Source organism: Lagopus muta, chromosome 2 (genome assembly GCF_023343835.1).
Source record: "Lagopus muta isolate bLagMut1 chromosome 2, bLagMut1 primary, whole genome shotgun sequence".
Lineage (NCBI taxonomy): Eukaryota > Metazoa > Chordata > Aves > Galliformes > Phasianidae > Lagopus > Lagopus muta.
In genome coordinates, this window is record NC_064434.1 from 35,474,040 (window position 1) to 35,497,002 (window position 22,963).

The window sequence follows — 22,963 nt, forward strand, 5'->3', positions numbered from 1 at the left end:
GGCGCCAACTGCTCAGAGTTGGGGATCGGGTTTGTGGACGTCTCGGCTGCGGACGTGCGCTGCGTCCGCTGCCATTGGCTGCCGCCTCTGGAAGCTCCGCCCCCTCGGCGCCCGGCCTGTAGGACCAGCGGCGGCGGCGGCCTGTGGGGCGTCGCGGGTTGTGGCTCACTGGTGGGTGCGGGCTTTTTTTTTCTCTCTTTTCCTTTCCCATTTACTCTCTCCTCTCAGTGCCGCGGGGTACCGCTCTCTTCTTTCACGTTCGGCTTGATTTCGGCCAGCTGGAGCTGCTCCGCTGCTCCGCTGCTCCTTAGCACAGCCCGCCCGAGGTGTGCTGCTCCTGGAGGCCCTCCCTGCCCTGAGCGCTGTGTGCGCCCCGTGACGGGGCTCGGCCTGACGGGCGAGAGGCGGCGGTAGGGCTAGGCGAGGCCGAAGGGCTGTGGCTGCTCCCGGCGGCAGGGCCGGGGCCTGCCCTGCCGCGCCGCGCTGCTGCCATGGGGTACCCGTGCCCTGTGAGTGAGTTTTGGGGCTCGGCTGGAAGGCACGGAGCTGCACCTCGGTTTGGTTTGTGCGTGTTGGGCAGCAGGAGGGAAATTCTAGTTACGCAGTGGTATGACTAGCTGAGGAAGGAATACGGTCAGACCTGTTAGCAGGACGTCCGCATGACAAAGTTTCTTTGTAGGGTGTTTATTCAGCGTATGAAAACGAAGATACTGCTGAAGGCCTTACCCTGAAAGTCAGAATGGTTCTTTATGGGATGCGTAACTTCTTGTTTTCACTCCTGATCACGTTCTAAGCTTGTTAACCTTGATGTAAGAGTTTTGACAGTTTCTTTTTGTCTTTTGTTAAAGACCAAATATCTCAGATGTAAATGTTGCTCTTCTGTATGCTTCTGTTTTGCAATGATGTTCTTAAATTGTTGGTTAATTGATTATCTTTCCTCTTTTTGTTCGTAGATGGGGAAGTCGTAGGGAGTTTGTATCATGGCAGCAGATGAGGATGGACTGGGACTGTTTGATACCCGCTGTGCTGGTAAGATGAGTTTGCGCCATGTTCTGTTTGGCAGTGGAGTAACACATGGAGTATTACAGAAATACATAGGTCTGAAAGGTACTTAATAAAAACAAAATGGAAATAATGTAAGTTGGGACAAACGCTGGTAAGCTGTAGTTACTTAGCATGAAACGGTCTCATTGTGAGCCACATTGTGTCATTGAGTGGTGAGATGCTGGAACAGGCTGCCCAGAGAGGTAGTAGATGCAACATCCCTGGAGGTGTTCAAGGCCAGATTGGATGGGGCCCCAGCAGCCTCATCTGGTATTAAATATGGAGACTGGTGGCTCTGCATGTGGCAGGGGGGTTGATATTTATGATCCTTGAAGTCCATTCCAACCCTGGCCATTCTGTGATCACATCAGTAACATTGCATTTGCCACCGTAACTTATTCATTTGTATTTTGGGTTTCTAATATGTTGCCAAAGTGTCTGCAACAGGCCTCTCACCTTTAATTTATAGCATGTGATTTAACCTTCCTCATCTCTGCATTTGGGTAAGTCAAGAGTTTGGTCCTCTGTTTTTTGTTCTTACAGACACATGCTGTGACTTCAGATCTAGTACAAACAGTCAGGGTGCTCCAGTGTTGTGTCCAGCTGAGCAGTTTGTTGATCTGATGCATTTGTGAGATTTCCAGCCTCAGAAAATTGGTGGATATTGTTATATTTCTTAAAAGCAATAATATTTGTTGCAGTACTGGAAAGATTCTCATGTAGGAGATGAGAGTAATAAAGAGGCACTGGAAAAAGATAGGAGAAGAGTCTGGAGAAATCTAGATCAAAACAATTTTGCAGAACCAGTTAGAATGAGAATAGATGACAAAATTAAAGTCTGAATTATGACGCAGACTGTTGAAATGCTTCCTGTTACTTGGTGAGAATTATTTCTTTTAACAGTAGTGGTTTTGTGATTCAAAATCTTTATCTTTGTCTTATCTGTATAACTTCTGGATTCAGTGTATTCCAGAAAAGTGTTTCCATTTCAGACTAAGTCAGCATTGCCAGTTGTTAATGTTAAATTGTACTTAAAGCCATAAAATTTGCTTCTTGGACAGGTATTGTGAGATTTAGGAATTGATAACAGAACTTTATTTGCTCCCAGATGACTAAAGACTGTTTCTCCATATAAACTACTACTACTATTCTGCAGTGTTCTAGGATCATGGCTGTATGTAGAAAGTTAGAAGTTGGAGTTTTTAAAAGTTTACTTTGTTGCTCTTTTTTCTTCTTACTTTAGCTGAAGCATCCCCCTTTAAGGAAGGTGATGAGAGCTCAGTGGATATTTATGATGGTTTGGACAGTGGCTTGACAGCTCCTGGTAGGTTGAATGAATCTTGTTAATTGGGTTTAAGTATTATAGTCTGTTACTTTTTAGGCTGGTTTCCAGCAAGACAACATTTAGCTTTAAATTTACATTTAGCTGGGCTGACATGTGCTTCAGTGACCTACTTACATAAATTCAAGGCATACACATTGAACACATGTGTACAATGTATACACATGTGTAAATACAGCTGAGAATTCTGCAGTATTTTACCTAAGTGATTATAGTACAGTTTTCATGCAGTGCTGGTTATTTTAAGAGACTCATGAAAGGGTGTAGAGAAACTTCAGCTCTTCTGTCTGTGCCTCGCTACTAGACATTTTGTCTTGGAAAACACACCTTTCTTTTGTGTTTCTAAAATAGCTTCAGGACCAGAACCAACAGTCACTGATTAGTAAATCACCAGTGAGAGCTGCAAAACATACTTTGTGTGATACATTGCATTCTGTAGGTCCTTTTAATCTGTAATGCTCAGAGTAATTTCACATGCTAATGTAAGTTATTCTCCTCTTTTAACTTCTTTTAAGGTAAGAAAGAAACAAAATTTCAGTATCTTCCTTTTTTTGGATTTTTATAAGGCAGTTTAAATACTAGAAACTGCATTTCATTAAACAAGTGTTTCTCTATTATCCTTACATCTGTGAGTGCATTGAATGTTTATGGAAGCACTGTACTGCATCCTACAGGTGTAAAACATTCATACATCTTTTTCTCTCTTTCCATTTTGTATTTTATTCTTAGAAGTTCTCTTAATCTATAAATTTTCTAACACAATGTTTTTAAGTTGAACTTTAGATTTCTTTGTTCTCTTTTATATTGATGTAAATTGGATGATGTATTTCCAATAAAAACTAGTACAAAAGTCAAAGCCCAAAGTGGGGATTTCTTCAGATAAGGTCATTTTCTTCGCTGTGATACAACACAGTCTACGTAGAACTTGGTTTTTTTCTTTGTGATATGTGTTTTTCTTTCTACAGACAACTCTGCTCCAAATTCAACACCAGCTGGCAACAGTTTAAACTTATTTGATGAGATATTAATTGAAGAAGGAACTGCAAAGGAAGCATCTTACAATGAGGTGTGAATTAATGTAACAAAAAATAATTTGTTTTTTTTTAATCTTGCACTAAATGTTTGCTAGTGTGCTTACATTATTGGGAAGATAGGAAAACTGCTTTTAAATAAAGGAATGAAAAGTTGTGTTTGTTTATAAGCTGTTAGTCAACAGGTTTATCAGAATCAGTAAATCTTTCACTCTCTATGGCACAGGCTGTTCTCACTTAGCATCTTTTTGCACGCAATTGTATCAGTAGAGGAAATATTTGTTTCTAGTTAAGTACCTGTTCAACTCTCTGTGCAAGGATGGTCTTGACATTTCCTGTAAGAAGTTTTACCTAGCTAATGTAGATAGGGTGTGAATTGATCTCATGTGTCCTTGAGTCTAAGAACAACTATGCAGTAGGTAACTGCTTGTAGCAAATCAGAAGACATACTCATGTAACATCATATATGCATGTTTATAAGTATATATGCATGTAAGTATATATGCAGTCTAAATATAAACTTAAGATTCAGAGTAAAGACATCCACAGGTAAAATACACTGGAGAAGAAGCAGGAACAAAGCGCCCAGTAGTCCACTAAATGATGAAAATGTCATAAGTTTGAAACCAATTCATTGTCAAAAACAACAAATAAGGAAGTAGGCGTCCAATTTTAAAGAAAATCTCATACTACATGTGTATTTAATTTTGTGATCTCAACAAGAGCAGGTTTTTTTGCAGTCTGTTTCTTTCAGTCTAAGTTTGATTTTTAGATAATTTTCTATCATGATTACAACTTTACTATTTTGTATTGTGTAAAATCTGATAAAGTTTCTGTCTGTAAGGCTTTTGAGAACTGCTTGCTTTACACAGTTTTGTCTTTACTTTCACAATTGTATGGCTTCCTATTACAGTCTGGCATGTGACAATTGGGCAAGCATACACAGATTTCCTCTTACATGAATGTCTGTGAATTTTGTCTGTGAATTTTATGCCTTTGGAGTGTACTGAAGCTTTTTTGTTTTAATAGTGGCATTAGAGTTGTAGTTTTAGAAAAACAGAGCTTTGATATATAAATTGTGGTGTTAAACTAATAATCTAGAAGAGTAACTTTTTTTGTAACTATGTTCACTTCTGTACTGTGAATTCTTCTCTTTGACAGTTGCAGGCAGAGTATGGAAAATGTCAACAGCAAATTAAAGAGCTAATGAAGAAATTGAAGGAAATACAGGCACAGGTACAGTAGATCCAAGGGCAGCATTGTCAAGATTTACGTAAAGCAAGCTGAACGTTGCCTTGAGAGAGTTAATTTTGTATTCTTTCCATAACTTTTATATAATAACAATTAAATTGGTGATCTGTAGTGCACATCTGTAAACTCTAAGACAGCGATTAGGACCAAATCAACAGGTAATTTCGCTTGTTTTACGGTGATGTGTATTGTAACACTTGAATTCTTAGAAATGCTGTCTTCTATCTCTGATTAAAAAATAAGCATGTCCAACAAATACTTATAGAAAATTCTTTGGTTTATTGAAATCTACCTGTAATGCAGTAGGGAGGTTGCAAAGTACCCAAGCTGTCAGAACTGGAAGAAGATAGCTGTATCAAGCAAATGCCATTTTGATAAGGCTGAACTACTCTTCACATTGAGCTAGCATGTGCGCTGTGCCATCCCATATAATTAGATTATCTTAGGCAATTCTGCATCTTGCTCTACTGTGTGTTACAGATAAGTTGAAAAGATTTTAAGCTTTAAATGGTAAACAATTCCTGCTGTGATACTTTTGAATTGTTTTCTACAAAGTTTGTCTGCTCTTCTGAGCGGGCCTTGCTGAGAGCAGTTATTAAAAGAAGCTGTCTCCAGAATTGTCAAATAGGATTCTAGAACGCTCCATCTAAAAATACTAGAATGTTAGGGTGCTCAAAATTGTATTAGATATATTCTGTCTTTATCTGAAAGAGCTTAATGCCACATTCGAATGTGACTGTGAAAGCAACGAGTAGAGTGAAAGAATGAAGCAAAAAAGAGGATTGTAGTCTTCTAGCTTTATGTTTCTTATTTGCTTGTTTGGTTTTTTGGTTTTTGTTTTTGGGGTTTTTTTTTGTTTTGTTTTTTTTTGCACATTTCAATTTTAATAATTTGTGTGCTTACAACACTACAAGTAATTACCAAGCACATAGGCAGAAATGTGAGTGATATTTTGTTGTTTCAGTTTCTTAACAGTTAATAATAATAATAACGCTCTTATGTGGGTCTCAGCAATTCTGACTTGTCCAAAACATTTTTTCATGTGTTCTACCATCAATTTACACATAACACAGGACTTTTTTTTTTTAACAGTTGTCTTGTGGTATGCTTTGTTACATGTTTGGTTTCCCAGGCTAACTCTCATGTTCTCCTTTTTCCCTACTCCTTTTGCTATTTAAAAATAGAATATCATTCTACAGAATGAAAACCAAGCTCTTAAAAAAAATATTTCAGCACTTATCAAAACAGCAAGAGTGGAAATTAACCGTAAGGATGAAGAAATCAGTAATCTCCATCAAAGGTACAGCTAGACAGTGGAACTTTAAGTGTGTTTGTTGTCTGATCATGTACTTGTTATAAACCTTTTATGTATTTCAAGTGAAGTAATTACAAAGTAAATAATTCGGTAGTGTGTGGGGTTTTTTTTGTTTGTTTGGTTGGTTTTTTGTTGGTTTTTTTTTTTTTTTTTTTTTTTTTTGCTGGATGAACTCTTTGATTTGTAAAACAGAGAACAAAATACAAAGGGTGACCACTTTTCCTGTTTTGTTTTGTTTAGTCACCCATTCCAGTTGCGTTTTCTAACCGCCTAGCATGTTTCATTGCAGGTATTTTGTATTTTTCAGCTTTGAAACTACTGTATTTTTACAGTCACAGGCAGATGAATTCCATGAAATTTTTCAAGTAGTAAATGGACAAATAAGGAGAATATATGTGAAAATATTCTCTCCAGTGGTGAAAGATAGTAGTTAGAAGGTTTTTGGTAATTTCTGCTAGTCTTAACACAAGAAAGATGCTTGGATACTGACATTCGCCACATGTGAATCCAGATGTAATGGCAAAATCTTGTTAGTATAATATAAAATTAAACAGAAATGTAGGAATGGGTTTTGGATTACAACTGCAATTCTCTCTGAAGCTCAGTTCTCATCACACAATTGCATATTCTTGTAATATAGTCATATTGCAGAGTACTGGTTGTTACATATTTAAATTTACTGTTTTGTTCCAAGAGCAGTGTGTAGTTTCAAAAAGCAAAACCAATTCTGTTTTGTTTTGAAACTGAAGAACTGATTGCTTACAATTGGGCACTGGAATCAAGATATAATTTCAGGCCAAAACAGAATGCCTGTGTATAGTAACTACTTCATCACTGTGGTTCTGTGATCCTTAACTAAAAACAGAGGCCATGGTATTTGGAAGTTGCTGCTATCATTTTTTGTTATGGCTTCTCTTTATTTCCACACAGATTAGACACAATTGTTCTTATGAGATAGTGGAGGGTATTAAAGAAAGTTGACGTCGTCTTTAATTATATAATTGTGATGGTGTGCTTTGTTGAATATAACAGAAATGTCGTTTTTTTTTTTTTGTTTGTTTGTTTGTTTTTTTTTGATGGTGAGGTAGCTTTTATGAGTACTTTGAGTAATGAGTAGGAGTTCAGATTATATATACAGACTGCATGTGCCTTTTTCTATTTCACTTCTTAATTTCTTTTCTTTTTATTATGATGACCTTGGAGCAGTAATACCTGGCCTTGATGAGGCTCAATTATTGTCATTTATTAGTTTTCTACAGCTTGCATGAAGTTCCAACTTCAGAAACTTGTTTGCTTATTGAGTGGAGTAAGCACAAGTCACTATTATTTTGGCTGTCATTTTATGCAGCAGTAAACTGTTGAATTGCATTTTTTTTTATCATGAATATTGTGAACAGTGCGTATGTGGATTTAAAAGAACAAAAAATGTCCTAACAGAAGGCTTTCTTGCTGGACAATGAAATACTACTTTAAATTACTGAAGCATTATTTCAGAACAAATATGGTATTTTTCCACAGATCTTGCTTTTTCTTTACGTTAATTTAGTTTGGAAAATATGTATACAAAATATATTATTTTACTGTGTGCTAGGGATAAAGCAGAAGTCTAATAACTTCATATGTTTTCTTCAACTTGAAGCTGGAAGAAAGGTTGACAAGTTTGTAGAAAGAGGTGGATTCATTATAGTTTGACTTCAGTTATTTTTAAATAAATTTCAAAACTAACATGAGGATTTGTTTTCTCTGTATACATAGGCTATCAGAATTTCCCAGTCATCGAAGTGGCTTCACCAGGGCAAATCTTCCTGGATCAACTAACGGAAGGTGCTCTGAGATGTGTAAGACAAAAGATTACAAATTCAGATCTTCTGACTTAGGTGACAGTACAAAGATGGATCATAGAATGAAAAATGACTCTTCAAAGGATATGTACCACAGTTATTCATCTCACAGTGTGGAGAACGTGAAGTCTAGCTCTGATAAAAGAAACACTCCATATATACTGCGCTACCCTCCTGAAGAGCTCTGTGGTGACAGTAATCATATATGTCCATCAAACCATGACCATAGTTCCAACAAGGATAACAAAAAGGAAAAAAAAGAAACAAAAAGTGATGAACAGCACAGTAGGGGAAATGTCAACAAATACAGAAGAGAAGTACATCAAAGTACTGGTAACAGTGGTATTTGTAGTAATACCAGTAGTGAAGAAGGGAATTCAGATCCTCATCAGAAGCTGAAAGCCCACTCAGAAAAGACTAGTAAAAATGAGTTGCAGCAAAAAAATCAGAGCATAAAAGTCAAATGCAGCCCATCCACAGAAAGAAAAGTAGAAAAGAGTGTTTCTTCCTGGGATAAACAAACTACTGATAAAGACAGATGTCAAGCAAGAGGAGAATTGTATGCAGGTGAGAGATCACTGAACGTAGTGAAGAAAGACATTAAAATGCATGATAAAGGTGAAAAGAACCCTAGCCAAAAAATTAAACCAAATGATAAACTACAGGAGCAATCAAGGAGGTCTGGTAGAGGGAATAGTCCGTATTCAAAGAATGAACATTCAAAAACTCTTCATGAGTCACGTAAATGCCATGTGGAAGAGTCCAGAACAGGAAGAGACATCAACTGCAAGAGAGACAGAGGAGCAAATGATCATAGTTCTCGAGAAGGAAGGTCTTCACCTTCTAATTCTAGCAGCAGAGAGCATAAATATGCACGCTTTAAGGAAAACAGTAGTAGGTATGAGTGGGAAACAGCACATTCCAAATCAGAGAAGCACAGAACTGAAGAAAAAAGGAAAAGGGAAAGAGAAAATCAAGATGAAAATAGACATTCTAGAAGTGAAAGAAAAGCTACAAAAGAGGTTTCTCACCAACCTTCAAAAAAATCTAAGAGAGATACAGATATAAAAAGTGAGAGAAACAAGTCCTGTAAGTCAGAAGAAACAGCCAGAGTTACAGATAGTTTAAAAGACCATAAATTTCCCCAAACTAAAAATCACTCTGCGATGAAAAGCAAAGACTTGAAACTCAGCTTTATGGAAAAGCTGAATTTAACTCTTTCTCCTGCAAAAAAGCAGTGTCTTTTGCCAGCTGATGGACTTAAAGCACCTTCCCAAATGGCTATGGATGAGGGAACTACAGAGTTTACTCTGCATGCAGATGTGGTAGATTCTGCCCACCCTGTTAACTGTGGTGCTGCAGTGCAAATGAATTTAACGCTACAAGTTCCAGATGTTGCAACTAAAATCAGTGTGGAACCAACGCTTCCTGTTTCTGTCAATTCTGAAAGTGAAGCCTTGAAAGTAGCAGCAGCAGATCCAGCTCAGTCTGAAGCACTGTCAGCAGTGACAACCTGTGAAGTGAACTCAAAAACCTTACAAGAGCCAGTAGTGGGGTACATACCATCCCAAGCCTTGCTGGGAACAGCAAAGGTACTGATTCCTGATGAGATGCCAACTGAAACTTTGTCATCATCTGCAGCAGCAGAGGCTTGTGATCCAATTGAATTAGAAGCCTCAGCAGTGTCTGTAACAGATCTGAATCACCCTGAAGCTTCCTCTCAGGAGGTGGCAGGAAGCATGGCACAATATGAAAACTTGCCTATGACAGTACATGTGATGCACAATGATAACGTGCTAGCAGCAGAAATGGGACAATCTAAAATGCACAGTGAAAGTATGGGCACACTTCCTGAGTCAGCAGTGGAGAAGGAAGAGGAAAATGAAATATGGCTAACTGCTGACACAAAAAACTCTTCAGACCACCAGGACTCTCAAAACCTTGTCTTATGTAACCTGGAAGCCAAAAGTTCTGGTGACTTGGAATCATATGTTGCTGCAGGTGATACTAAGGAAACAAAACAAGAATCTTCAGTGGATGTAGTGAAAGACAGTGATCATTTGACTGTAGAAAATCTTGAGCATCCTGTTGAGGAAAAAGAAGTCTGTGGAATTAGTATGAATGCGTCTCAGTCACCTGACAAAACTGTATTAAACAATATAGATGTACCATTGGTTGACCAGAATGCATGTGATATGGAGCCGGACTTAACTGATATTGGTACAACTGCATCTTCATCTATAAGCAGTGAAATGTATCCTGGAACTAAAGAGAGAGAACCTAACCCAATACCTGTTGATGATGACAGTTCAATACTGAGCATTGATCTCAATCACTTGAGGCATATTCCAAAGGCTATCAGCCCACTGAACAGTCCAATACGCCCTTTGGCAAAAGCACTTAAGATGGAAAGTCCCTGCAAAGGTCTCGTGAAGAGTTATAACAAAGGTATTCATAAGTTCTAATTTGTTTTAGAAATAGAGACTTAGAAGATGCGTTCATGGAAAGCAGAAATTACTTTCTTTTAACTGCTTTCTCAAAAATACAGATTGTTTCTTCTTTAGCTATGTAAATCACAACAGTCTTCTTGTTTATCTCAGAACTGTTCATTGCTAATGTCAAGATTGTACTGACTGAACTACGGTGCAAGCAAAATTGGAGTTAGTCACTACTTTAAATAATAGAAATAAGAGTTAATATGCAAATGTCTAAAATGTGTGTGTATATATGTATGTCTCTTACCTATTGTTACTTCTGACTGTGTATATTAGATCTTTCTGGAATTTTAGAGGCAGGAGTAAGTTAGGATCCTATTTTTTTCATGCATTTATTTCTTCTCTGAACACTGAGGAGGGTACCTAAGACTCTCTGTTTTTAGGAGTGTCAGCCAAGAAAAGTGTCTTGGATAAATTTCACTGTGAATTTTTAGGTGTGTTTTACCATTGTGAGTCAGTTAATGGAAAAAAAATAGAACGCATCATAGAACACAAGAACATACCAATAATAGTGAGCTGATTCCTAAACACGATATCAGGAAGATAAAATACAGTGACAGCGCTCAAAGAGAAAATAGGCAATCCAAAGTTTAAATATTTTTTTTGGCTAATTTTTAAAACTTCTTGTAATGTCCTCCTGCAGCTAATAGTTTTTCTTGGAAGTTTTGACTTTGTAGAAGAGGAATGGGAGAGTAGCAGTGAAGTTCTGTTTTGTGTGTTTTAAGTCATAGTGTTTGTTTGGCTTGGAGTTTGTTTTGCATATCTTAACGTGGTTTACTCTCAGATTTTGTCTCCTGTATTTGAGAAAACTACTCTTTCACATATGGATTCCTTTAGTGATCTGTTTTATTCCTACAGTGGTTTATATTCTTTGAACTGCCAGGAGGTACAGGGGGCAGAGCAGATTAACATGAAATAAGTGTTTTTCTCTGGTTTAACTATAAGAATCATTCCTGTCCAGAGCTTACATCTGTATTACAAAGCAATGACTTTCACCTCTGCAGTTAAATGCCTCGTTGTCTTTGTGATCTAACTAGTGACACACCTGTCTAATGATTTACATGTGTTAAATTGATGGGAGATTGTGGCTTTTCTCAGCCTTGAAATTCAATACTCCCGTCTCTGCTATTCTGCAGGACGTACATTAATAGTGTATTTTGACTGCTTTTGTTTTGTACTTCTAGTTTGTCAAAATACCTACAACTTGGTTAGTTTGAGAATACATTGATCCTTGTAAAACTGAAATGGAGGTAGTAAAGAAATATTGTTTTCCAGTAGAGTCTGCGTAAACATTTTCAAACACTGCTTGAAAACATTGATTTGAAGTTTATTTTATAATGAGATGGAATTCAGGTACAGTCATATACCAGATGAAGAGTTTGTTAGAGGTCACTAAGCAGTCTGATCTATGTGAGATTGAACGTAAGAGTTTTATTAACTAGTGTCCAGCAAGCCTGTAATTAACTGCGAATCTCATTAATCAATACAAACGCATTTGAGTGGATTTTTATATATACAGGAAATTAGCTTGCTTTGTAGCTAATTGTAATTACTTATTTTCCTTAACTAAATAGTGTTTGTTTTGAATTTTAAGTAATTATTAAATTATTGAATCTATAAAAAATATAAAACATTTAATGCACTTGTGAAAAAGCCTTTCCTTTCATATACTCCCTATTTTTTATCATTCAGGAACCTGAAATTGAGGTTTTTCTCAACATCCCTTTAAAAAAAGAAAAATAGAAAAACCTTTTTATCCCATTGTGTTTCTTTATGGTCCTGGTAATCTTAAATGCATCAACAATTGAAATAGGAGTTTACCACGTATATAGTGGCTAGTATAATGGGCCTCTCTTTGTTCAGTAACTTAGTGTATTGATGGAATTGAAGAGTTGAAGTAGCTCCTTGTCTGTAGAGGAAAAGTTAGGTGGATGCAGACATTAGCGGGGCATTTATATTGCTCCTTTTGTTTTCGTAATAACGTTATTAAAAGGAAATCAAATTTTAAATGTAAATCTCAATCTGTAATGATACCAGAGTTAAAATTCAGCTTGTGCAGTGTTCAGAAAAGTTGCTAAAGTAAGTGGAAAAGTTCAAAGCTAATGGAAACTTGGAGATTTTTCTCTTTTCAATGGATATGTTTGTAGGAAAGATCATGCATCTTTGGTGAAACACTGAGTCCTTATTGGCCCTTTGAAGATCAGAAAAATCCCATTCTGCTGAATGAGAATTGCCCAGACTTTCCATAGCTCAAATTTCCTGAATTGTCATCAGCAGTTTGAAATGATCCTGAACAGTCACCTTGAAGAATAGAATTCTCCTTGTTTTTCTAAAAAAATCTGTTTATAATTATATTCTTTATAATTATTATCAAACTGTTTTCTTTTTATAGATTTAATTCCTGAAGGTACAGTTGTCATCTGTCCCTCAAAGAATTTGTCAAAGGAGGTAAATAAAGAGAATCAAAAGCCTATTAGCCTGTCTGATGCACGCTTAGAGATCGAGTCCCGGCTGAGTATCTCTTCAGATGAAATAGAAGAAGGAGAAATCATAAGTAGTGATGAAGATGAGGAAAAATCTAAATCAGAAGGACATTCTGAAAATCCAAAAAAGATGAGACCAAAAACTTCTTCTGAAACACGGAATTTGACCAGCAGTCCACAAAATCAAAAGAACAAAACTGTACATTGCAATGAGGATAATGGAAAATTTGTTTCTTTGAAAGGAAGTATGCAGAACAGAGAGAGACATAAAAAGCAGACTTTCAGGTCTTCAGAGGAAGTGAAGAAAAACAAAACTGTGAGCATTACTTGTCTTGAAAAAATAGTTCAAGTTATAGTTGAACCTTCAAATGTGCAAGAAATCATGCAAATGCTAAGAGCTATACGAAAGCAGATGAGGAAAAATTATATGAAATTCAAGGTACGCTTCCCAGTTCAGCATTTTCACAGAATTATTGAATCTGCTATCATAAATTTTACATCTTTAATAAAGCACTTGAACTTTTCCAAAATGTCTACATCAGGTGAGACATTAAAATTGAATGTATGTGATATTATAGAGTCCAAACTCAAGCAAGTTAAAAAGAATGCAATAGTAGACCATCTTTTTGAACAACAAGTATCAGATATGAAAAAACGGTTATGGAAATTTGTAGATGAACAGCTTGACTACTTATTTGAGAAGGTGAAGAGAATTATAGTAAAACAATGTGATGTGATAAAGTTGGGAAATGAGAGTGAGGAAGGGAAGCTTGAAAGAACAGGAAAACAGAACCGGAAAATCAGTCATAAAAATGATGTGCAGAGATCTAGGAAAAAGTCTCTGAAAGACAGATCTCAAAAACCTCAAGATTTTATCCTTTCTAAGCAGTCTGTGGATTATCAGAAACCTAAGTGTCATCATGAGAAAAATAAAACAGATGCACCAAAAGCTGCTTTCACGAAATGTCTTAACTCCATTGATAACACAAGGAATTCTCAAACCAAAGTGCAACCTACTAAGGAGAATAATTTACAATGCACTATCACTCCATTGAAAGGCATAAAACATGATAAAGAAGGATTCCAGCAATTCAGAGATGCTCACAAGTCTGATCTTAGTTATGACCTCCTCACAGAACAACAAGCATCCACTCTTACATTTAATCTTGTAAGTGATGCTCAAATGGGTGAAATTTTCAAAAGTTTGTTGCAAGGTTCTGATCTCTTGGAAAAAAGTGGTGGCAACATCGACAGACATGATTGGGAGTTCAGGACACCAGAAAAACAGTTTTCAGATAATCATAAATGCAAAACTAATACTTCTGAATTAGTGCAAAGAATTGCTCCAAAGGAAGTTCATGTAGAATCTCGATCCGTAGAGGATATTAGCTGGGCTGTTGTTTCACCTATACGAGCTCCACCTTTAACTTCTAGGCTTCAAATGTCTGTTGATCCGGATGTACTAGATGAAAGTTGTATGTTTGAAGTTCCTACAAGTGCAACTTCATGCAGAGAAGATGAATGCAGTTTACAAAAGAGCAAATCATTTGTTTCTTCTATCCTTCTTGAAGATTTGGCTGTTTCCTTAACTATTCCATCACCTTTGAAGTCAGATGCTCACCTCAGCTTCTTAAAATCTGAGAATAATTCTGGCTCAACTCCTGAGTGTGTCCTTAGTGCGCATTACAGTGAGGATGCTCTTCTTGAAGGGGAAGATGCCACTGAACAAGACATTCATTTGGCTTTAGAATCTGATAATTCTAGCAGTAGATCAAGTTGTTCTTCATCGTGGATGAGTCGTCCTGTTATTCCTGGTTTTCAGTGTCGCTCCAGCCTGCCAATGCAAGCAGTAATCATGGAGAAATCCAATGATCATTTCATTGTAAAGATCAGGCGTGCAGTGCCAACTATCACCCCAGCATCTGATCAGATTGCTTTAGTGAAGGAGACATGGGCATCTTCAACCAAGAATGAAAAAGAAGAAATGAGAAATGGTGAAAAAGGAAGGTGCAGGCAGAGCACTATAGCAGCTACTTTGCAGGAAGCTGTCAAACCCGATCTGCTTAAGACTGATCAGTTACCTTATGTCAGCATTAGAAAAGAGCAGAATCCTGCCTTACCTCATCCTCTGCAGGAGTCTCAAAGTAGTGCTGGAAAGGAAGAAACTACCCCCTTGCTTGGACCTCATAGAAAGCCTTCAAATGTAGATAGCTGTGACACTGAAAGCCCAAGTGAAGGCTCTGAGCAACCTCAGACACACAAATTAGAAGTATCTGAAAACGCAGATGGAACAAGTGCTGGATCCCAAGCTTCTTTTTCTGTTGGTTGCAGTGTAGTGTCAGACTTAACAAATGAAAGTGTTAAAAAAACTTCGTATTTTGCAGTGGAATCTGCTGCAAATAAGAAGAGTCAGCAAGTTTCTACAGAAAACTCAGAAATCGTGAATAAAAAAGAATTGGAAGAGTGCTCCGATGCATTCATAGACTTAACAGAAGACCTTTCCAATGAGATCATAGCAGGTGAATGTAATCTTGAAGAAAAATCTGCTTTGGATGCTGATGGAGGTTGTCAAATAAGCATAGATGACAAAACTAGTAAAAAACGGAAAAAGGAGACTGTCGAAGAGAATTCCAACTTAAAAAGGCAACGAAAAGAAACTGAATCAGCAGATGAAGGCAGCAATGGAAGTGATGTAAAATCTGAAGGGATAAATTCAGGACAGAAACAATGTCACAGCAAGAATAATGAGTTGCAACAAAACAAAGACTCTTCTCCTTTGTCCTCGGGGGCATCATCACCTGGTCTGTATGCCAAAAACATCATTAAAAAGAAAGGAGAAGTAGTAGTTTCCTGGACGAGGTAATAATTTCTGATTTCATCTGTTCCCTTTTACTTGTTTTGTATTTCAATCTAGGTGATACACTGGAAAGTGGGGAAAAGGATTTTTAGGTGGTATAACATAGTACTACGTGCATACTTCATAGCAGTTTAGGAGCTTCCTTCTGTCTGTGCCAAATGGCTTTGTGAATATGATTTTGTCCCTTACAGTACCACTGAAAGGTACAAAAGTCTATTTTATTCTTTTTCTTAGGAATTGTCCAGCAGAAAGCAAATTTCAGAAATGAGCTTATTTCCAGTAATTCTGTTAGCAGCCTTTGGAAGAGAACAGCTTTTCATTATTTTTTTGGGTAGGTTAAATCAGATTTGCCATAAAGAGTAATGCTTCCATATATTGTAACTAATTCTTTAACTTACCTATATTTTTGTGGCCATGGTATTTTTTTGCTTTTGTATTTAAAGCTTATATGTAGATGTAGCAAGGCCTACTTTATTCACTGCAATTTTTGGTTCCCCTGCCCATTTCCTTGCTGATCCAAAAATTGCACCCAACCTCTGCAAGAATGGAAGTCTTTGATGTTCCTACAAGGCCTGGAAGCATTGGTAACAGGAGAAAGGAGAAGGATTTCTCCCCTACCAAAGGCATGAGAGCAAACTGTTCTGCTTGGGAGTCTGTACTCCTCCATCTGCAGAAATGTACCAGTCAATTGTTCAGCCCACGTACTGTTTGGAAACGCATGCTGTGTGTGCTAGTTACCACCCAGTTAATGGCATGTGCGTGACAAATGAGGTGGCTGTGTAAGGTGGAGATATGTGCAATGTTATTGTGTGGGAACATAAAATAAATCTTTGAGAAGCTATGTTTAGCAGATTTTTATGTTCTTGCTGCAGCTTCATAAAATCTGTGCTTTGTGTGGAGGCTCTTAAAACATTCATATACATAGTTTTCTAAACTAAAGTTTGGATACAAAAGAAGTTTTTATGTAGGATTTAAAAAAAAAAAAATTCCTTCTGGGAAAAAGAAAAAGACTATGACTATTAGGACTTTTTTTTTTTTTTTTTTTTACATGCAAAACAATGAAATAGGATAATATTGTGAAAAGTTTTCCTTACGGATACGAACAGGGTTTTTCTGTCTCAGTCTTTGTCCATCAAACAATGCCTAAAAAAAAAAAAAAATAAAAAATAAAAAAAAATAAAAAAATTAAATAAAGAAAAAGAAATATTTAGATAAAGAATTATTATATTGGGTTTTCATTCTGTGGAATGAAAGAAATTAAATGTAGCTTATTGAATTATTGTAATCAAAGATTCATTGTGACCGTGATGTAGTGGAAGCGTCTGTATACATTTTACAAATATCTAATCAAATTAACAGAAGAAACAGCAAATCAGTGACATGTTTATTAGTAGTCTCCAGGTCCTTTTTTTTCCTCATTTGAACTGTAGGTAGGCTCTGGTGTGTTTGTTACATTAAGCTACTTATGGAAGTGAGATACATCTCTAATCTCTGAACTTCAGTGGGCCTTTGGTAAAAGTTGCTGCCTAGACATGTGAACTGAGGAAAATCTGCCTCAAGATACTGATCCGTTTGGAACTTAAGAGATGCTTTCAATTGAAGTTTAAGTTTCTGCTTTAGAAGCATGAAAATTTTTATAATGATTTTGGTTTGGTTTGGTTTTGGTTTGTAACTCTTATAATCATCCTGCTGTTCCTAACAGGATAATACAGTCTTGCTATTGATTGTTTGTACTGATTCTGATATTATGCCTTAGAAAAGGGGAGAGTCCTCTTAACAGTTCCTTGCTCCTATTTGAATTCATGTTTTGTAGTTTGGAAGTACTTGTATATACAGAAATACATACAATTATATTTTTATATGGGCATATGCACAAATCTACCTTAAAACTTCAAAATTCCATTTTTGCTATAGAAATGACGACCGAGAGATTTTACTGGAATGTCAGAGAAAAGGACCTTCAAGTAAAACCTTTGTTTCTTTAGCCACTAGGCTGAACAAAAGCCCAAATCAGGTAGGTAATAACCATTCTGATAATTGAGAATAACTACATCAGTACTTCTATGATTGCCATTGAACTAAGACCTAGAGAGATCTTCTGCTAATTAAGAGAGTGATTTTTTTAACTCATGTCTATTATTGGGGACTTCTTGAAAAAAGAATCCTAGATCCTCCCAGTTGTTGCTTTTTAAAAGTATATGTTAAAAGATTATTATGGTCCTGGATTTCATCAGCACCTTTTTGATTGCTACCTTAAAACTGCTGCATTCAGAGCAAATTTCAGTCATAACTGATTTGAAGTCTTTGTTCTTTCCCTTCTCGTGGGAATGAAGCCAGTGTTCAACAAATAGTGGGTTGTAGCTCTTCTTTGGTGAACCTGGAGGCAGTTTCATAATCAAAGCTGTAGGAAGAGTTCCTTGGAGTACAAATCCAATTAACACAGTGGTTTTCTTAAAATTCTCCCTTTAAAATCTAATGGAAGCAAAAAAGCACAAAATAGTCTTATTTTTTAAACAAACAAAGAGAACTTTGGGGGCAGATCAGTCTGTATGAAATTCCATAACATGCCTTTTTTTTTTCCTCTAGGTTTCAGAAAGATTCAAACAGCTTATGAAGCTATTCAAGAAATCCAAGTGCAAGTAACTTACCACCATGCTGCTTTGTGGCCGCAGGATTTAACTGTACCAGCAGTGATGGACTGCCATCACTGTGTTTGTGTGTTATACATAGGAGGAGGTATCCAAGTCAGCATACTAAGTCTGATAAATCTGCTGTGCTCTGAAATGTTTTGCCAGAGCAACAGAATAATACAGAGGAGTCTGGCTGGGAAGGAATGTGTGTGTACAAATGGTGTAGTATCATTTCAAGGGAGTGACATCTCATGTTGGTTATATGCATTCTATAAGTAAGGAGAAGAATGCAGTCAAGTACTTCTGCTTGTCTTGGCAGAAGTGCTCTGTACGGTGATGTCAAACTGTGATTTTAAAACATAAGAGTTCTTTGGAGTCGAGTTAGGTAATGCTGGAAAAGATAAACATTCTGTCTTGGTTATGTTGAAATGTGAAAACTGGTACTTTAAGAAGTTAGGCTTTTTTCTTTTAGGACAAGCCAACGTAATGATTACAATAATTCCAGAAGCTGTTTATCAGTAATTGAATTCTGATGGGAAGAAATAGGTTGTTTTTCACTATTTTGTCAGATGCTCATTGGCGTGTTTCAAGGAGAGGAAATTTGGCCCTGAGTATAGGATTTGTCTTCAACTTTAAACGTGCTCTCTAAGCCACTTGATGTCCAACTGAAAAAGATGAATTCATTTATTAGAGGATATCCATCTGTCTCCACTGATAATGGGGAGAGGTCTAGACAGTTGGCCTCGACTAGACTCCCTAACCTTTAAATTTTTTAAGTCAAATAAAATGAGTCCCAACTGCTGTGACACAGTGGAGCCAGCCATTGAGTTGGTGACTGTTTTTTCTGTTTCATCTGAATTGTGAAATAGTGACAAGTATTCGTTTAACAAGAACGATTGTGTAGTTTAAAACATCTTGCAGATCTGCTGACATTTAAAGTGAGTTCGTGCTGAGTTTGTATAGCTGAATTTTCTTTTTCTTTCAAGAAAAACATAAAGAAATTTATCTTCTCCAAACCCCATCTTGGAAAGATTCTTAAGTTAGTTTAAATTAAGCTAATGTAGGTCAATAGGCCTTCTGCAGAATGAGCACTCCATTCAGTTTCCAAAAAAAAAAACAAACATTTTTTTTAAAATTAATTTAGAAACAGACCTTTGCAGTTTTACAAAATGTTACTTTACACTAATTAACCAGGAGAAAAACTTTTTTATTTTGAATCCAAGCGATCTCAAAAGCTTGTCAGTTTAGTATGTTTTGACAGCAGTGTGTGTGTCGTTACAAGTTGTTTAGTACATCAGAAATTCATGGCGTTTCATCTGAAAGGATTCTGATAACTGCCTCTGGTATTACTAGTACATACTGGAAGTGTGTAGCTATTTCTGTACGTATCTATATATACATTGCTGCTTTATCCCAAGTTTCTAAAAAGCTTTCCTTCCTCCCTGTAAGAAGCATTCCTGCGAGTTGCACAGGTCAGGCTTGTATTATAAATACGTTGGAGTTTGAGGTTCTCGTTGCTATTGAAGATCAGAATTGCCGTAGGCTTCATTTAGTTGGAACATCTGCTGAGATGAGCTCGACTTCATTTAAGAGCCCCACTGACACGCACAGCCTCTGAACTTGGATTAAATTGCTTTCTTATAGAATTCAATGAACGCTTCTTGAATCTCAGGATAATGGTTTTTGGCTCACTTCCTGAGACGTAGTAAACTAGCAGGACAGACTTTTCACTCTATTCAACCATCAGATGATTCATCAGTGGGGTTGCCACTGATACCTCTGGAATATTGCAAATGTGACCTATGGAACTGATTGTCATGCTGCCGAGCAGTGGATAGTTCTGATTTTAGGCAGTGTTCTGGGAGCTCCTAGAAGGAATAACTTGAGTAGGTTGTAATGTCAGTTCTGGCAGTCTTCCATCTCGTGTGCCTGCTTCTAAAACATTTGCATTTGGTGAGCGAATGTCATCTTCTGAGCTGCATGGGCAAGACCTGGTTAGTGATTTAAGCTGAGATCAGAGCACCTGTTCATGCTTGTTCTTAAAAAAAAAAAACATTTTTTACAATTGTTTACTGATTGAAGTTTAAATTTAACTGAATTTGTTCTCAGAAAAATGCTGCTCTGCAAGCTGGCTAATGTTTGTGGAAAAATCAGACTCGAGTATTTTTATAACCATATCTTTATAGATCAAAATGTGCACAATACTGAAGGCACTGAGGGGAATCAGCCCCGCTACATAAGTGCTTTCTCTCTGTCTCAAAAAAGCAGACAGTATTTTATTATGAAGTTGTTTATTCCTTGTTTGTGTGTATTTACTTTCTTACCTGTACAGGTTGGGGTGGGGGAGGGTTGACCTTTGATTCTGACTTGGATTTCTTTTTTTGTAAATTATGAAACTTTTTTTAATGTTCTGTCTGTTGTAAGTATTTGTACAGGTTCCTACATTGTCATGTAAAATATCCTGTGTGTGTATATATATCTATAAATATATGTAAAAAATAGAGCTTTGTTTAGCCAAAGATGATTTTTTTAACTATATGAAGCCCTGGGTTTATTTTGTATAAACTAGTTTGCTTACTGTAAAAGTAATGCAAAGAATAAAACTGTAAAATTCACACTTATGTTCTTGTTGAATTGAAGTTGGCTCAGGGTGTTCTTGGAGCATTGTTTGTGATTTAGTTCTTTAGTAGGGATTTCGGTGCTCATATGCCAAAATTACTCTCTGTAAATCTATAGCCTCATTTGTGAAACTGCAGGCAAACAAAAACCTTTTCCAGAACTGCTGGTTAATGGTGGGGTAACTACAAATACTGTGAAGCAGCACTAAAACTGACTTCTGCTAGCTTGTGTAACTGAGTAACTGGTGATGTTCTGACTGAAAAACATGGAGGTAATCAGCTGCTGCTCTCATACAACTACTGCTTCAATTATGTACTGCTTATTTTTTATGAACTTAAGTGCATCAGAAATTGAACAATCTAATGAACTACAAACTTTCCTCTAAACCATTTATGAATTACAACCTATGCCATCCTTGGCTTCCCAAAATCATTGCCTTTTTCATTGAGGAAAAAGACAGCTTTTTGTATCTAATATGTTTTTGTTTTTTTTTTCCCCTGAAAGAGTAACAGGCGTCCCTTTGAGAGTCTTACTCCACTTACTGCTAGTGCAGCCAATGCGATGCCTCCTTTCATCCAACACACACATTTTTCCAGTATTTGGTCTAAAAAATTGTAATTGACACAGGTATTGGAAGATTGTCCAGAGTAGAAGTTCATACAGGAGGGTTTATGGAGGAGACAGGTGTACATCACAGTGAAAGCACGGGATCAGGTACTGAATTTTGAGGGATTTCTAAGGCCTACATAGGCTGTTACCAGCTAGCTGTTTATGTAGAATAGTAGGCTAGAGGAATGTTCATTTCTTTAGGCTGCAGTGCAATGCTTTAGCTGCTAATCCAGCACTCTACAGCTTTTTACTTTCTTTCAGCTAATTGTCTTTGTTCTAAAGCCAGTTGGAGGATAGTCTTTACCAATTCATCTGCATGCAGTAAGGCTGCATTTCTGAAGTATGCCAAGAAGCAGATTTAAGGAATTCTTAGCTTTCTTGGAAGAATTTATGAGGTCAGTCAAGATGTTTCAGGAGCAAAGTTGGCTTTAATAGCCAAAAGGCCAACTACAGTCAGGGGTGCTTTAGGCCCAGCAATGCCAGCTGAGTGAGAGAAGGGATTGCCCCACTCTACTCTGTGCTGTGCATCCTCACCTCAAGCACTGCTTGCAATTTTGGGCACCTCAATATGAGAACATAAAAGCTGTCAGAGAGCATCCAAAGTATGGCTGTGAAGATGGTGAAAGATGTGAGGGCAAAATGTATGCGCATCTGAAGTCCCTTTATTTGTTCAGCTTGGAGAAAACCAAACTGAGGGGAGGCTTCGTGATGGCCTACAATTGCTTTTTCTTGTTGCTGGTCCTTGTGTGTCCCACCAGAATCAGACGTGCTTCTGCTTTTCCAACTCAAGTGGGTTGCAGCAGGCGAGTGATAGGCTTGTGCTTGAGAGTTGCATACATGCAGGCACAATCATCTGCCTCCTGCTAGCATTTACACCATAAGCTGCTTTCACCTATGACAGATGCTGTCATACGTGTTTCTTGAATAGGTGCTCAAGAAACATTTAGATGTGGTATTGAAGGACATGAGTTATTGGGAAATATTGGTGAGAGGTAGGTTGTTGGACTGGATGATCTTGAAGGTCTTTTCCAACCTTGGTGCTTCTATGATTCCATGCTTGTAACAAGAGTTTCCTCAGACACCACAAATTCTTTCTTACCTCCAAATGCAGAAGACTTCATGAAGACCCATGTTGCCCTACCACCACCACTCCACGTACTCTGGCCTTTCTTCCCTTTCATGTATAATTAATTCTACAGTCCATTAGCAAGCTTGCATGAGCAATCCTTTAACAACACCAATTACTGCGTTGCTAAAGGAGAAACATGGCAAATTGTCCCTAGGCAGCCTGCTGTCACCTTCCCTGCCCTATGAGAGTCCAACACTTAATGCCATGGCTATGCTGAGGGCTGAGTAATGGATGCTACCTGTCCTGGTGCTGTCACCTGTGAGGGAGAGAAGGTGGTGGGTGGCACAAAAATGTGCCAAGTTGCAAATGAGCTGCTT

The 22,963-nt window shown here is 37.3% G+C and overlaps 1 protein-coding gene across 3 annotated transcripts; it reads left to right on the forward strand.

Annotated features, from left to right (window-relative positions):
* Positions 1-22: 22 nt before the first annotated feature.
* On the forward strand, positions 23-20,904 carry CASP8AP2 (caspase 8 associated protein 2). Of its 3 annotated transcripts, none has more exons than XR_007375462.1 (10): positions 23-171; positions 954-1,029; positions 2,288-2,368; positions 3,352-3,452; positions 4,579-4,653; positions 5,853-5,968; positions 7,739-10,272; positions 12,712-15,661; positions 15,894-15,990; positions 17,574-17,675. XR_007375462.1 is itself a non-coding variant. In XM_048937783.1 (10 exons), the coding sequence occupies exons 2-10, from the start codon at positions 981-983 to the stop codon at positions 18,300-18,302; spliced, it is 6,063 nt and encodes a 2,020-aa protein (XP_048793740.1). In that variant the 5' UTR covers positions 23-171; positions 954-980; the 3' UTR covers positions 18,303-20,904. The 3 variants fall into 3 exon arrangements, 2 of the variants coding, with proteins under 2 accessions (XP_048793740.1, XP_048793741.1); XM_048937783.1 differs by lacking the exon at positions 15,894-15,990 and adding an exon at positions 18,246-20,904 and having other exon boundaries at positions 17,574-17,673; XM_048937784.1 differs by lacking the exons at positions 23-171; positions 15,894-15,990 and adding exons at positions 342-509; positions 18,246-20,904 and having other exon boundaries at positions 17,574-17,673.
* Positions 20,905-22,963: the final 2,059 nt, after the last annotated feature.

What these genes read in the sequence shown, in the direction of transcription:
- CASP8AP2 (XM_048937783.1), top strand. Translation starts at nt 981, where the DNA reads ATGGCAGCAGATGAGGATGGACTGGGACTGTTTGATACCCGCTGTGCT. An exon ending in TGAAGGAAATACAGGCACAG is followed by an intron (nt 4,654 to 5,852) that starts GTACAGTAGATC and finishes ATTTAAAAATAG; the next exon opens with AATATCATTCTACAGAATGA. An exon ending in GTAGTAGTTTCCTGGACGAG is followed by an intron (nt 15,662 to 17,573) that starts GTAATAATTTCT and finishes TTTTTGCTATAG; the next exon opens with AAATGACGACCGAGAGATTT.